Here is a 17,032-nt window from a genome sequence, read left to right as displayed (position 1 = left end):
TTAGACAATATCAGAATATTTTATTTTATTGGGAAAAATGAATTGTCAGTGTGTGCATGCAATCTGTATTACAGCAACTTTAATGAGTTAATGGTTCTTGGTGTTTAGTACTTATCTCAAAATATTCTGTGTGTGAAAACTGTTTCACGTCCACATATTTTATACCTCAGGAACATTTAAGTCTGATCTTTAAATATCTTTCTAAAATTGTTTTTACCCATAACTATTATTGTGTGAACACCTCTTCTGTGCTATCAGATAATGATTAGATTAAATACACTTGTCAGAAGACATCAGTATTAGGTCTGTTATTATTTTTAAACATTATATTTTTCAATCATCTCTTTAGGGTATGGTGGATGTAGTGATGTTGAAATACCATTATATACTTCAAAAAGTCCTTAGGGTCTGAAAAGGAATTAACGTTATATAAATATAACAAGTTTAATATTGACTTATGACAAGTATATTTAAAGTTGTTTACATTGTTATTAGATACCTTGCAGAAACCAAAGTTAAAATACTTTGATTTTATTGTGTAAACCTAAAGACTGATAATTCTATGCAGGAAAAAAAGTGAGAAATAATTTATCTCTTTTGAGCTAACATATTGTTATTATGTGACAAAATGTTATTGAGGAAAATTTCATGTACAGAGAATTTTATACTTTTTTGTTACTAATTCTATATATTGAATTTCATTACAGAAATTGATTCTTTTCTCCTATTTACAAGAAGGAATGATATTCGATGGCTTTGTCTGGACTGTTACGATCAGTTAGATGTACCAATTCCACTGCATAACATAAGCAGTGCTGTTGCTTTAGATTGGGATAGTGACACAAACACCATATACTGGACTGATGTAACCAGTGACACCATTAATAAAGCTAATTGGAATGGCAGTGATCAAAAGGTTAGCATTCATGTAAAACACTGGTTTAGTCATTGGCTGGTGGAAAATGTTTTTACATAAATAGATGCATGTCTTTCATGTAAACATGAAACTTAAAATGTCAAGCTCTGTATTAACAGCATGGCATTGAAACATAATTATTTTCTGTAATGTACAAAACTGAATTTTGGCATCGGACACAAGGCCTAGTTCATTCTTGGATTTACCCCCTGTTACTGAGTTGATTTGAGGGTTTTCCTCCACCTATCTATAACTATAGGTACTAATCAATTAACATGACCTTTATAAATATAAGTTACTTGTGGTGAATAAAGGACATGTTTTATAGAAACACAACAAACATTTTTTGCTATAAAAAGTTAGAGCCGAAAAAAAGTTAGTTCTTTGGATAACAATGATATAACATTGACGTATGTTGCACATACTTCTCAATCAGTAAGGACATGTTAAAGAAAAATGTTGCAGAAACAAAATACAAAATAATCATTGTGCCAAACACTTCAGCATTTTTGTGAAGTGGGATTAATTTCCCAAACCAGTGTCAGCATCAACCATTTGATGTTGCATTAACAGTAGAACTTAATTTTATGTTCAGTGGTTTGAAAATAAAATTTACGAGAGTGGTACAAGTAAGAGAAAGAAAACTTAAACTGTATAAACTAACCAAGAAAAATATAAATGATGAATTTATATTGTTTGAGTTGCTGTCCTCCAACTTTTGATTTTACCTAAAAAAATTACATTGAGTAAACATACATATAACTTACATTAATAGAAGAAACCCTGGGACCTAATAAATTGAAAAATGTGTAAATAGGAAAAAAATTTGTAGGTTTATTGTGATATTTTTTGTTTTTTAAGTTTGATTTATATTTCAATATCAGAGCCATGTTAAAAAAATTCTATGGACATTTACATGGTACTTTTTAACTATGTATTATTATTACTCTGAAAAAAATTTGTATTGCAACTTCATTTTATGTTTTGTGACAAATAAGATTCAGCATAGCTAAAATATTATAATGTGGAATGTACATGGTCAAGCAATCATAAGTTTAAGACAAAGGTTATATAATCTTTTTAGTTTTGTATTTGTGTTTCTAATTTCATCACAAGTGTGCAAAATTTATTTAGAAACAATGCATCACTTAAACTGTTTGTGTTTACCTACTACCTTGTGGAGTATTTGTAATGGGTGTGTTTTCTCATATCTACTTACAACTGTGGTGGAATTTGATGGATTAATGTGCCTTTCCTTGCCTACCCTACAAACTCTATGCAGTTTGTGATTTTATAAGCTTGTTTTCTCGTACCTACCTAAACAGGTTCTTTCTTCTCAGGTTCAAGATTACACTTGACTGAACGATTAATTATTTATTACATAACTGCTATGTGCCTGTTTTTTATATACCGAACTTTTATGAATAATTACTAACAAGGTTGTAGAACATTCTTTACAATAAATTGAGCTGTTTGTGTCATGTTTTTTTGTTTTGTTTTGTGTAAACATCTGCTATTTTCATGCTGATAAATGAGGAATATTTGTTTCAGGTGGTCATTGATAGTAACCTTGAGAGACCAGCTGGCCTTGCTGTGGACTGGGTTAGCCAAAACCTCTACTGGACAGACTCTGGTACTGACCGTATTGAAGTGTCTAACCTAGATGGAACCATGAGGACGATTTTGGTGTGGGAAGGTCTTGACAGGCCTAGAGATATTATTGTAGATCCCATAGGAGGGTAGGTTGTGTTTAGATATTACATATCTCTTATCATGCAAACTTCCTGAAATTCTTCATAAGCAGAAAAATGGAGTAATCTTTTTTACAAATAACTGTAGTAATTATGTATATCCACTGTAAAAAAACTGAAAAAGACCTATGTTTGGTTGGAGTAATCATTGTATACTAAATATTTTAGCAAAATAGTTTTGCAATAAATCACTTATTCTAAATTAAGTTTTGTATTTTAATGTCAGAACTATGCTTTTACCAAATATCTTTATTTATCTGGAGATCTCAAGATTAACACTTAACAGTAATAACTTGTTAATTAATAGTCAATCATTTCTATTAGTTAAGTGCTGCTGATGACTCAACACATCAAGTAGCAAAGGACTATAACTGTGTGAGTGTACAGATAAGCAGTCCATTACCTCTGTATGATGATTGTATGTCCTTTCCTGCCCCCTTGTGAATGAGAGAAAAGACATTTTCAGTGAAGTTTGAAGCCACTTGATCTAAGATGGCAAGATTTGGCAAATGTGAGTGAAACTGCATATTTTACAACAATCTGATCAAAGGTCATTTGAGGAGAATTGTGAAAAATAAAATGAAAAGGCTTGTAATTATCATCTTTGAGTATGATGATGAAAAGGCCTGGAAGCAGAAAAACTTCCCAACTGAATTGTCTGTATCTGACCTTACCAGTCCAGATAGTGACACTGGACTACCAGCATCAGTTGATGAATGGCAGACACTCCAGGCTATATATGTTAATTATTACACAGCCTCGCATGGTTTCAGGTTTGTGACTGAAGAACTTACAAATATGATGATTGCTGAAATGAATAGGTCTGCTGAACAATTATGGGAAATGAATCTCCTAAAAGCAAAAATGCATCAGTAGTCTGTAAATGATGCACCTGAAAGGAGAATGTTTTAGCATTCTTTTCATCATGGGCATCGTGAAAGAGCATTGATAGAGAATTACTAGTCAGATGCTTTAATGCTGGATACTCTAGATATGTTATTCCATGTAATCATTTTCAACTGTTGCTAAAGTTTTCACACTTTAATGATAATGAATGTACCTTGATGATGAGTTAATATTTATTACATTTGTTGCTGCAGCAGTTTTAAATTAATGAAATATTTTTTATACTGTATTCTGAATGTGTTCTTTCTTGACCTTGAACCAGAAATTTGATCAAATATAATTTTAGTTCTTGATAAATTTGCAGTGTAATTCTAAAAATGACTTACTATACATTTTGGTTTTGTGAGTAACTAAAATTGTGCGAGAAAAGTTAGGATTTTAGACTAATAAAATATAAAAACAACTCTTGTATGTATAAAATGTTAAATTTAATTTTCCACAACTACATCCCTTGTTAAGTCAAGAGTTAGTGCCAAAGATTATTTCCAGTTTATTTAATGCTCAGGTGGTTTCAGTTTCAACCACAATAGACTTATTTTAATAACTGATGTTTATATGAGCACAATTGTGAAAAACTTATTATAATAATCTGTGTTTCAATTCCAGTTTCAATGGTTGCTTTAATGATGTACTGTTATAATTACCAATAAAGTGAAAGAAACTGAATAACAGCCTCTTTCCCACAGATGATATTGTAAAGCAAATTTTTAGAAAACAAAAACAGAGTTAGAGAAGTGATATTTCAAATGCAATGGGGAAATGATATAAAATGAAGTAACAGAAGTATTTACAGAAATACCATCTGTGTAGTTGATGTGAATAGTATCGGATTGAACTTCTGTTCTTGTGTAGTTGATGTGAATAGTATCGGATTGAACTTCTGTTCTCAAGCTTCATCTGTGAAAATTCTTATAGACATGCCTGATTGTTTAAGGTATAAATAATGGAAACAAAACATTATCATGAATTCAACTTTATTACAAGTATGTTAGTCTTATACAACTATTAACCAGTTTTGTGGCATATCATACTTCAGGTATGTTTGTTTTAACATTAAAGCCTATTAGTTTTATGTCTGTGTTAAAGTTTATAGTTTCTTGTCAGGTTGTAATTTTATAGCAGGAGACTCAGTGACGTTATTTTTAAAGAAACCAATTGCTAGTAGTATAATATTTTGTAAGGTTGAATTTGTGCCACGAGTATATAAAAAGTATGAAAGTATATGATTTTGCATTTATGGGTCTGGAAAAAGTCTTTAAATTTCTTTTCAGTGATGTAAAACTGGTGAGATTCAAAGTAATAAAAATCATGGCAGCTATGAATAAATAATAGGTTTTATCAATGTTTCAACTGCCCTAATGGAGTCATTATTAGACATCATTGAACTAGTAAATCTCATAGAAATTTGGTTTGTTGTGGAAAACCAAAACTAATTTTTAATAGTTATGTTGAAAGGAAACAAAGCTTGGAATGTTTTTGTTTTTTTCATCTCTGATTCAAGTGAATTACCTAGTTGGTGTGTGATAATAAATGTAATGTTTTTTGTTTTTTTTTCATAAAAGTCAATATTTGGTTTAATTGAACATTTATTCTAATTTTTAATCATATTTTATTACAATGTAAATAACATGCTTTTATAACTTTGTCTCTTGCTCTATGCAATAAGGAAATGTTTGCATCTGGATATGGAACACAAGTTGGTTCCACAGCATTTCTGTTCCACCCTCCCAAACTTTATACACGTAGAGAATGAAACGTACCATTTGAATCACCAACTACAGTTCCTTTTGGATTTCTGTATAATTTGATATTTCAAACATGTTCTGGAAACCATTGCCTTTATACAGTAGGCAGGTTATGAAAACTGTGCAGGTTGATGTGGTTTGCTTTGGATATTACAGCCTTATGACAAAACCTTTTGTAATGAAAACTAAACAGCATGGCAATTGTCCAGTTGCATGTTCATCAGATAGAGCATTACTGGACATGCAGCATAGACTGTAATGAGGCTCCTGTTTGTATAATATATTATTTAAGCTGTCTTTCATTACAAAACTGTTCAACTTTTAAAATAATTACTGGTCACTATTTTATTTGCATATTCATTTGTTTGTGTTAATGAAATTGTATTCTATTTAGTTTTTTCCTTATGCATTATTAAACTAAATATCTGTGTAGTAATGTAAATTCATTATGAAAAAATCTTTAGTCACAGTAATTGGGTGTTATATTAAAAAAAAACACAAACACACCACACACAGACATCTTGGAAGCTTTTTTGAAGTTGTACTTCCATCCATAGCCTTTAATGTGACTAATTCACCTGAACAGAAAAAAAACAAACTGACTTAAATTATATCAAATTGGGTTCAAACTTTTTTTATTCTTACTTTACATCAGTCACATGATATAGTTTAAATATCTTTTGTTAATGAATTTCAGATCAGATTGCCTGCAATCTCAATTTGCCTATTTCTTTGAAGTTTAAAAAACCAAACAAAAACCCTGTATTTTGTGTCCTGAATTTGAACATAGTTCTTATTTTATTGTAAATAATGGATAATTTGTATTGCTTTGTTGGTTTGGGAATGAAAAAGATTAAGTGCCATCAATATCTGCTTTGGTTTTATTGTTATTAATGGCCTTTGGAGAATATCTGTCTCCCCTAATCAATCAAGTTAAGTAGATAAACAGTTTGCCAGTCTGAAGAAACTACTGTTATCTATCATTATTAGGCTCAGCTTTTTCATAAACCTTGACATAACCCATCACTGTAGCTAAGGTTTTTTATAAAATGTAGAACTGTATAGAAACATAAATTAAAAAAAAAATAAAAAAGATCTTTTGTATTTCATGAAGTAGATTGGAAAGTTGCCCATAAATTGTGTACTTGTAATTTATAGTGCAGATTTTAGATGGATCTTTTTTTTACGTAATAGTTGGGTGAATTTGGACCTAACTGCTTATATGGGAAGTATCTTGGTATTTATTACTGTAAATGTCAAACATGTTATCTTCAATTTGTTAGTTACATGTACTGGACAGACTGGGGGATTAACCCAAAGATTGAGAGAGCAGGAATGGATGGTTCTCAACGGGTAATTATAGTGGAACACAACTTAACCTGGCCAAATGGTTTAGCTGTTGATTATGAAAAAGAAAAACTGTACTGGGCAGATGCTGGTATGAAAACTATTGAACTAAGCGGGCTTGATGGTCGAAATCGTAAGGTAATTGAATGTATTTGTTTCGAGGTAATTACAGCAGTGTTTATTTCCTCAACTCATAATGAGTGTATGTTATAATCTAAATATTGTTCAATCTGAAATCATTCAAGTAATTGATTAAAGATGAGATTTATTAAAGTAATATTATGTTGACTAAAGTAATTATTAACCAGTTTAGAGATTTTAAGTTTTATTTCCAGTGAAGGTTGAGAATAGTATTAGCTAATGAGATTACAGTTTACACTAAGTTTTTTTAAGTAGAACTATTTAATTGGGAAAAATCAGTTGTAGAACTTTATTAGTACAGACAACAATTTATCCAAACCTTGTAATTAGAAGTTTATACAAAGTGTTAGTTGTCAGAGAAATGGTTGCTTGTGGATATTACAAAAAAAGATAGTCTGATGAAAAATTTATAATTTTTTAATGTTGGACCTGTGGTAGTCCAGATTTTGAAGACATGGAGTTGAGTATGATTTTTGTGATATCACAATTTAGTCACTGTTTTTTAAGCTGTGGGTGCATTATAAGAGTAATAGATAGTTATTTGGATGGAGTTTTGGTGGGATGGTAGTGCTAACTGGTTGTTATCTCTTTGACCATTTGCTCTAAATTTGTAAAATTGACATGTAGTCTCAGCAGCTTTGTTATAAATATAAAATAGATAAAGCTTGTTTTATATCCTGATGCATGGCATGTATTAATTCAAGTACAATTACACACACATTTTGTCTTAGTACACAAATACAAGATTCACTTAACCCTCTTGTCACGGTATCATTTACTTTGCATGATGTAGTTTGTCATACATTCCAAATTTTATTAAATTTCTTTTTATTTATATTATACCAATTAGTGTGGAAGAAAATCACAGCTAATGATCCATATTTTAATAGTGTACAGGTTTTAAGCTCTTAATTCTGAATTTCTCCTAGTGTGACACACATGACACATTTTCTCTAAACTTTTCTCTTCCCTATCATATCCACCACCTCTCCAAGAAGTATGAAATTTACCATAGATTACTCGCTGTAAAATCATCATTTCTCAGACAAATCATAATTTTTATTATTTCAATCTTGTTTGGTTACAGAGCTATCAAATAGAACCCCTCTTACTGTACCACACCTCTTACATCCTCTCTTTCAGGATTTCTAGTAGTTCTTTTGTGTGTTTAATAACATACATTACTTACAACCTATATAAATCAAGGTTTTCTTCTATATAGTGATGTGTTGTATAACATTGTGTTCTGAACATACAATTTGTGACTTCTCTGACTACGTGCTCCATTTCCATGGGAGAGCTAGCAACTAGCTTGGAGAAGTTGGTAACAGCATTTGTTGCACAGTTAGAAAGCCAAACAAATTTTGAGAGTTGGGAGCAGTTGTATACTTTTTCCATGTTATTAGTCTATTTTTTGGTACATTATTTAACTAAATAAAAAATTTTTACTGCATTATTACCATTTGTATAAAAAAAAAGAGTTCATTGTCATCAACAGGAATAAAAAATCTCTACTAAAATACTAGAAATATACTCTAATGTTTAATCATAACTAAAAATATATACATATTGATCTTTTTTAATGAATGTTAAATTAGGTAAAATAATTCATAATAATATTACAAAACAAATAAGTTTTACAGACAAAAGCATTTGAAACATGTTTAGGAAGTTTTAGAGTTATGGAAAGGAAATTTGGTATTTTTTGGATGAGAAAAAGTATTTTTAATCTTAACATGAAAATTACTTTGCACATGGGATATTTGAAACAAATACTCGATATATTCATGGACAAATTTTTACTTTAGTTTATTATAAATACTTCAGTGAAGTATATGATATATTTTGTTTATGAAAGACTTGTATTGGTAACTTAAAGACTGCCAAAGTTTGAAGATATACAAACTATATTGAAAGTTAGAAGTATTAAATCTATGAAGACTAAATGGGTAAAAAGAGATCATATGGATAGTCATATTGATCAATCCCATATAGAGATAGGATGAAGAAAATAATAAAGTTTTTACTGTTAGAAATGTTGGAGATGTGGTCAAATTGATTGAGTCATGTAAATTTTATTTTTTACAACAGTTTTGTCTTGTTTACGTATTAGGTATTGATTGCCAATGATTTGCCACATCCTTTTGGTCTTGCTTTGTTTGAAGATCTGGTGTACTGGACTGATTGGGAAAAATTTAGTATACAGAGTGCCAATAAAAAAACTGGTAAAGATAGAGCTATTGTCTTAGCTGGAATGGAAAACCTGATGGATATCCACGTATTCCATCGAAAACGCCAACCTGGTACTTGTATTGTTCAGGCTAAGTAGTACTCAGTTTATTGTTTTTAATTAAGTATTTAATTTGTAATAAATAAATTAATTTATAATCCTTTTTGTAAACTAGGTTCTACACATTGTAAATCTTTTGTGTAAAAGAGCAGTATGTGTGATAGTAGATGTACTGTTTCTGTGGTTGAGAAGTGATTTTATAAAGAAAAAACAAAGGTAGGTATAATAAATTAAGGACAGTAAGTTTTGGTATTTTTCCAAAACTTTGACGATGTGTGAGAATAAGCAAGAGATAACTTGTGTTTCTTTGTGTATTACTTTAGCTAAATATTTATCCTAGGTCATTTTAAATGTTTTATGTGTTTTAAACTATTAAAAATCTCTGCTTTATGCACCTTATTATGGAAACAAGTTTGTTTATTTTTAGATAAGTACACTATACAGCACTGAAACATGTTATTTTAATTTGTACAATTCCACCTGTTATTTTCAGTACCACACCCTTGTCGATCACACAATGGAGGTTGTAGTCATCTTTGTCTTCTTGCTCCATTGCCTGATGGTTATACTTGTGCATGTCCAACTGGTATTGTTTTACAGGACGATAAAAGAACATGTGCTAAAGGTATGGCTGCCTGTTCTTTATAAATGTTTTTGTTAAAACTTTGCTGAGCTTTTCCGTGATGACAAGAAACCCACTTAAAGTAAAAGTGTTCTCAAGATGGCAGGCATTGGTATTGGAACTTTAATTAAAATAAAGTACAGAACAATGTGTCAACCTTCTTAGGTCATCTTCAGGTTAACCTGTACTTTATTTTCTAACATCCATACCAGCCATCTTGAGAATAGTAGTGTAAGAGCTCAGCAAAAATGTAATGTAAAGAGTTGCTTTCAAACCACATGTTATGAATGAATGAGGTTCTTTAATTGTTTGTGTATTTACTATTAATGCTGATCTCCATTCCACTATTAACATATTTAACTAGCAATTAATACAAGTATGGTGTATTATTATTACAACACACACACACACACACACAGAGACAGACAGACACACAATTCAGTAGATAATTTCTTTTCTTTTAATATAATTAAAAATGAAGATAGAAAAAAGATTTAATGTTGTACATTTGCTTTACACTTGGATATCTTGTACGTCATGTTCTTTATTGTAGTTTACTAACATGAATAGTGAAGTTACATTATTATAGCATCTTTGCCCATATAGTCATTATGCTTTTTAGTTTTAAAGATAAATTGTTTTTCGTAGTATCTATCGTGTAAGTAAAATAAAATAAGAGATAAATATTCTTATAAGATTCTCTAAGGGGCTGGTAAGAAGACATCATTACAACAGTTTTTTATCCTTTTTTTTTATATATGTTTATAGATATGCAGAATTTCTTGATTGTTGCTCGCAGAACAGACATTCGAAAAATCTCCTTGGATGTTCCATATTTAGCTGATGTTGTTCTTCCAGTTAATGAGCTAAAAAATGTTGTGTCTTTAGACGTGGATAAAAAAGATGGTAAGACTCATTTAACAATATTTTGTACATGTGTCCTTAATAGTAAAAGTAAAGAATCGTAAGAATTTTTTTTTTTATTACGTGACACTCGTTAATCCAAGTTCAAGGTGATTTTTATGTTAAAATTGAAAATATTGCTTTTTTATCTTAGTTTTCAGATTTTATTTTTGTAATCTTCAGAAGCTCTTAAATATGACTGCATATTGTTATAGGTAATACACAGAATTTATTTTTACAGCCATAGCTGATACATTTTAGATATTTCAGTTTTTTAAATTTGTTTTATTGCTACTTAGATTTCTGTAAAGTAAAGAAGCATTGGGTTACTAGCATGCTCGATCAAATTACAAAATGTGCCTTCAACCCTGTATCCATTGGTAACTTTCTGTGCACGTCACAAGATTGACGTGAGTTATATTCAAAATTTAAACTATTTTCATTTTTGTTATAATAATAATTATAGTATCAAAAAATTGGTAATATTCCATATTTAAAAAATATTAAAGTTTTAAGTTCTTACTTCTATAAGACAGTATTAAAGAAGCTATAGTTTTCCTTAGTGAGATAATTGTTATATTTGCTTCATAGGTATTCCCTCTCATTTGTTTACCACCCTTCCAAGAAGTATGAAGTTTAATATAAATTACTTATTAATATTGTCATTGCTCAGGCAGAGTATCATTTACATAGCCTTTATTCTTATTTGCTTACAGAGCTATTAAATATAAAACCAGACCTTTCTTGCAATGCCCACTTGTCACATTCTGTGTTTCAAAAATGATATTCTGTGATACTCAGTGTAAAAGTATTTATAACCAATAGAAAGCACCAAAGTTTTCATCTACCAAATGATGTATTACATTATATTGTTTTTAATAATGGGAATTGTTAATTTGCTCTTGGTTCAAGGTTGATTTCACCACAAGCTTAGATGAAGTTTTAATGGCTCTTGTTGTTAGTTAGAAAGACAAAAGTTTATAGTTATGAGACATTGTCTGCTTACTACACATTGTTCTTTTGTGGTCTTTGGTTCATTATTTATGAAATCAAAAATTTAGTGCAATACTACCATTAGTGTGTGTGTGTGTGTGTGTGTGTGTGTGTGTGTGTGTGTGGTTATTTCATTTCATATGAACCAGCAAATTTTCGTTTATTGAAGAGTGTAGGATAAGTTGGATGTAGTAATTTGGTTATATGTTATTCAGTATTGATGAGAGGGCTGTGTTTGTTTGTCTGTCTGTCATCTCAAGTTGTATTCTAATTGTTTTCGTGCTTCATTGGAATCCTATACAAGTTTGTCTTCAAAGTAATTGACTACTTTTTTTTTTTTTTTGTATGTGTTCAAGTTGTGAACAAAATGCAGCTGAGATCTCTAAAAATATCAATTTGTGTATGGACAAGGGACTACTTCTCCGTGAACTGTTTGGTGTTGGTTCCAGAAATTTGGTTCTGGTGATGTGAATATTGAAAATGAACCCTGAGGAATGCCTCAATCTGTTGTGGAAACTAACCCACAAATAACAGTTTGGGCACCTGCAGCAGACTTGGAAGTTTCCTGTTCAACTGTTTCTTGTCACCTGGTTGCAATTGGAAATTTAAAAAAATATATATATACAAATGGGTACCACACAGATTGACGGAAGGGCAGAAACTGGTTAGGAACAAGAGGAAGTCATTCTTGAAGTGAATCATTACCTGGAATAAAAAGTATATTCTATACAACAATTGGAAGAGATCAGAACAATGGTTAGGTGTAGCTGAATCTTAAATATGCTCCAAACCACTTTTGTACTCAAGAAACAAAAGGTTATGGTGACAGTATTATGGTCTGCAAAGGGAATAATCCATTACTCCTTTCTGCAACCAGGTGAAACAATTACAGCATGATCTTACTGCCAAAAAATTGATACAATGCCTCAAATTAACCATCAAACAGCCATTACTGGTGAACAGGTATGGATTGATCTGCTGCAAGATAATGCCAGACCCCCATACCTCAAATGAACATTTCAAAATTGAGAGAATTGAAATGTGGAATTTTGGAACATTCACCACATTTATCTGATCTATCTCGAAATGGTTATCACCTTTTCCAGCACTTAGAGCTGTTTCTTGGAACAAAACAATTAGGAATCAGGAGACTTGTTGAATCCTTTGAAGAGTTTGTCTCCAAAACAATGGAGTTTTATATAGATGGGATATTTTCATTAGTATCCAATTGGAAGAAAACCACTGCAGCAGATGGATCATATTTTGATTAATAAAATTAATGATTGTTAAAAATATGACGTTTTAATTTTTACCTACACAATCTGCCATTTCATGTGAAACAAACTAATATATAAATGAATATCTTACTACACAATACATTAATTGTTCATATGTAATTAGATTAAGCATTAGAAAACAATAATGAATTTTAATATAAACTGAAACCAGCATAATATAATTGAAATTCAAAAACAAGTTTCTGCTACTATAAATGATAATACCTGTGGTTGTAGCAATTACATGCGTTGGGGATACTTCATCTATTGGGCAAAATCCAAATGCTGTTAGTAGAATTTGTCAGCAACTAAAGAGAATAAGTTGAGGGTTAGGAGCAGAGTGTTTGAACCCCCAATGTCAAAATTAAGGGTTAAATCCCTCCCACAACTGGCTGCACAAAATTAGAGTTTAACGTAGAATGACACTATCTGATAAAAAATTTGATATGAAAAATTCTACAAAGTAAAACACCCAACCTCAGTTGATGTTATAATTTATATAATCTTTTTACAGTAGAACTAAGCCACTTTTAACTAATACAGAACTGCCAACTTCTGCTCTTTTAATTGGTGTTAACAAAAATAAGAGACTCTTACTGTTCAAGCATACATTAGAGGAATTAAGACAAGCCCAGCTACCTGAAGTTTGTTTTTCTGAATTATTTTAGAAATCACAAATAGCTACTTGAAATAAGTAATTAACACCCTCTAAATATTTCATAATGTATTCTTTGTGAATGAGAGCTTAACCCTTAAGTTTACTTATTATTTAAAAAAAGTAAAAAAAATTATGAACCAGTCCAGATAACCATTATTTTTCAGTTTACTTTTTAGTAGATACACATTATGTCTAATTGGATTGCTGTTATTATAAACTTTTAAACATTTTAATTGGGATATAATAATCCCTTTTAACAATGCTGATGGAACACTGGGAAAATGAAATTCTCTTATCATAGTCAACTGTATACTGCCTTCTGTTAAACTGTTAAATTAATGATCATTTTACTAGTATTACTTTTTTATTAAGCTCTGTTGGGTATATAATTCTTTATCAAAATATAGGTTTGCATCACTTTCTACTTGGGCTAGTATTTAGAAATACTAGTATATATTCATAGTCATAGTTGGTAAATACATAAACAAATTAATTTCATTGTATATACAACAGACTTATAATTTTTTCTAAAAGCTTGACACATTTTACAAAGATACAAAATGTCTAAAGTTGTATTATGAAAGTTATAATGAGTGCAGAAGGTTGGTCAGTGTGACTGACTTTTCAAGAAAGTCAATATATTACACCTCACTGATATACTGGAAACCAGTAAGACAGCTACTTGAAACTGCATTGTTTTCATTGTAGTAACTAGTAAAAGAAACAATAGAAAATGCTTGAAGTTTGTAGAACAACTAGAAACAAAAGGAACCAGTAAAAACTAATTCAAACAAAATATTTTATAAATGCTTTTAACATTCTTTTTAACAGATTAATAATAAATATTTGTCATTTAAGTGACATGTAACCATTTTAACTATATATTTAGTAAGACCAGTACTGTTTTATAGCTACTGTGTAATAATATAGAAGAATTGAGTTTGAAAGTGGTTCTGTACAAGTATAAAATATTATTGTTAAATTAGAATAGTTAGCCACAAGTTATCAAAAAGTGTATTAGAATATCTTCTAACCTTGCTGTTGTCAAAACTTTTATTCTTTTCAGTGTAGGAATTTATTGCTAAATTTTCATTGAAAACTAATCTAATATGATCGAGGAGTTCAGCAGCAAATTTATAGTCTTGGTACTATAAAATCTGGAGTTTGGTTTTGTTACCCTATTGCCTTTATTTTGTGCTAAAACCCACCAAGAAATATAAACATTACATTCCAGTTTAAATAAATGTTTAAACTTAGTTGTGTGTGTAAAAGTGGTTAAAGAAAATGAGACAGTTCAGATAAGTTATATAACATTAGTAGTATTTTTTATCAGTAACTAGATAGGACTCCGTTTTAACTATCTTGGTAGTGTTTGATTTATGGCTGAAGTGTGGGTTCATTGCCAAGAGTGCCTGGTGCATTTAACTTGGTGTACTGACTACTTTATTAATGTAAATAGCTATCATTGTGGTTCTTGTAGCTATTCATCATTATGTTCAGTATCACAAGTTTTTATTTTCAGGTAAAATATACTGGTCTGATACATCACTGGACAAGATCCAAAGATCAGATCTAAATGGAAAAGGCAAAGAAGATATTTTTACTGTTGGTCTAGAAATGGTGGATGGACTTGCTGTAGACTCTATTGGACACAAAATTTATTGGTCAGATAATAAACGAAATCATATTGAAGTAGCAGATCTTGATGGATATCATCGGAAAGTTTTAATATGGGAAAATCTTGATAGTCCAAGAGGTCTTGTGCTACATTATGACAAAGGGTAAAATATCTTACTTATGCCTGATCATACATTTTATGCTTGTGTTACATTTTATATCTAAAATCAACTGTTACAAAATTGTTTGCACTAAGTATTTTGTATAATTAATATTAGGCTTTTTTAGAAATTGCCAGTCATTAAAATTTTACGGGTATTCTACCTGAACTGTTGCAGTTATTCACAAGATGAACAAAATAGTTTCAACAGAAAACTGGTATTTAACACAACAATAAACAGCACTGATTTGTGAATAATTAGACTTAGTAACGGTTTTCAAGACTGCTATTTTTTTTCTTTTCACTTGTTTGGAACATAAGATTAGTCAAAATTATCTGTTCTGTTAGTTGCAAAACATTTATTTCCTTTTATGTGAAAGTAGTGGGTTTCTATTTATGTAATTTCTTCTTTACAAATTGTAATAACTCTCCACCAATATTTGCAGATATATGTATTGGACAGACTGGGGTAACAAACCAAGAATAGAAAGAGCTGACATGGATGGAGAAAGCAGAGTAACAGTTGTTAGTGAGAATCTTGGATGGCCCAATGGACTGACAATAGACCGTCCCAAAGAACAGCTGTTATGGGCAGATGCAAAAACAGAAGTAAGACATAACCTTGTATGGTTTGAATATACTTTTTGTTTTCTTCCTGTACGTGAGTGTTGTGGCTTATTTTGTACTGAAAAACAGAAGTAAGGATTTGAGTTCAGTGTAATGTTAAATAAATATAAAGTTTAATTTCTCACAGATTAGAAACATCAATTGGATCTAAATTTTACTATATTTAATAAAAACATGATAAATAATTTATTACAGGTGTAATTTTTGTAATTAACAATGTTATGATGAGACTTCAGATAACTTAAGGAAAGATATGATTTCTAAAAGTGCTTAACTTATTGTTTTTTGTTTTTTAACTTGTGGTCAGGGTTCTTGCTAATGTTGTTATTTTTGAAAATAGTTGATTGAGGCAGTTGACCTGAATGGTGGAAACCGGCATATTCTTGTAAGAGATGTACCACATCCTTATGGTTTGACCATAGCTGGAAGCTCCATTTACTGGACTGACTGGGAAACACGTGCTATTCATAGAGCAAATAGAGATACTGGACAGAATGTGGAATTTGTCCGTAAAAATTTGGCTGGGTTAATGGATATTCATGCAGTCCAGGTTGACAGCACTGGTAAAGTTAAAATCCATCAGTAACATAAAATTTTTATCCTTTCATATAGAAAATGATAACCACTTTAGGAGTTTAGGTTTATTAAGTGTATTTTAGGTCTATAGTTTAGAAGTTTGCAAAAGCACTTAAAGAAAACTGTCAGTTTTAGTAGAATGAACTTCAGGGTTCATGTATGCAAAACTTATCTTTTTCAGCATATAGAACAATTCTTTGTCATTTTATAATTTGTTATTAATATAATCTTTCCATTAATTAAGATCATTGATTTATTAATATATATATAATAAAATTTAATATAATCCTATTTGTGTTTTTGTATTTGTTCTTGACCAGGCATTAGTAAATGCGGAGTTGATAATGGAGGATGCAGTCACTTGTGTCTACGTAACTCACATGGATATTCATGTGCATGCCCTACAGGACTCAGCATACTAAAGGATAAACTAAGCTGTGAACACAGTGAGAAATGTATTTTGTAATACTCTGGTGTTTTTGTTATTTTTAATCTATAGCTGG

The 17,032-nt window shown here is 30.4% G+C and overlaps 1 protein-coding gene across 3 annotated transcripts in view; it reads left to right on the top strand.

Moving 5' to 3' along the window:
* The window catches only part of Lrp4 (LDL receptor related protein 4), a 156,431-nt gene that overhangs the window by 123,531 nt on the left and 15,868 nt on the right, over positions 1–17,032 (top strand). For 2 of the 3 annotated variants that reach the window (XM_076453983.1, XM_076453985.1), the window contains 10 exons: positions 708–916; positions 2,468–2,655; positions 6,602–6,803; positions 8,920–9,109; positions 9,590–9,721; positions 10,487–10,624; positions 15,072–15,330; positions 15,773–15,935; positions 16,294–16,516; positions 16,850–16,984. In XM_076453983.1, the coding sequence (XP_076310098.1) occupies positions 708–916; positions 2,468–2,655; positions 6,602–6,803; positions 8,920–9,109; positions 9,590–9,721; positions 10,487–10,624; positions 15,072–15,330; positions 15,773–15,935; positions 16,294–16,516; positions 16,850–16,984 (1,839 nt within the window). The remainder of the gene's footprint in view (positions 1–707; positions 917–2,467; positions 2,656–6,601; positions 6,804–8,919; positions 9,110–9,589; positions 9,722–10,486; positions 10,625–15,071; positions 15,331–15,772; positions 15,936–16,293; positions 16,517–16,849; positions 16,985–17,032) is intronic. The other variant, XM_076453984.1, reaches the window with a different exon arrangement.

Source organism: Tachypleus tridentatus, chromosome 9 (genome assembly GCF_004210375.1).
Source record: "Tachypleus tridentatus isolate NWPU-2018 chromosome 9, ASM421037v1, whole genome shotgun sequence".
Classification (NCBI taxonomy): domain Eukaryota; kingdom Metazoa; phylum Arthropoda; class Merostomata; order Xiphosura; family Limulidae; genus Tachypleus; species Tachypleus tridentatus.
Note: the sequence above shows the minus strand (reverse complement) of the source record. Positions and strands in the feature narration are given on the sequence as shown.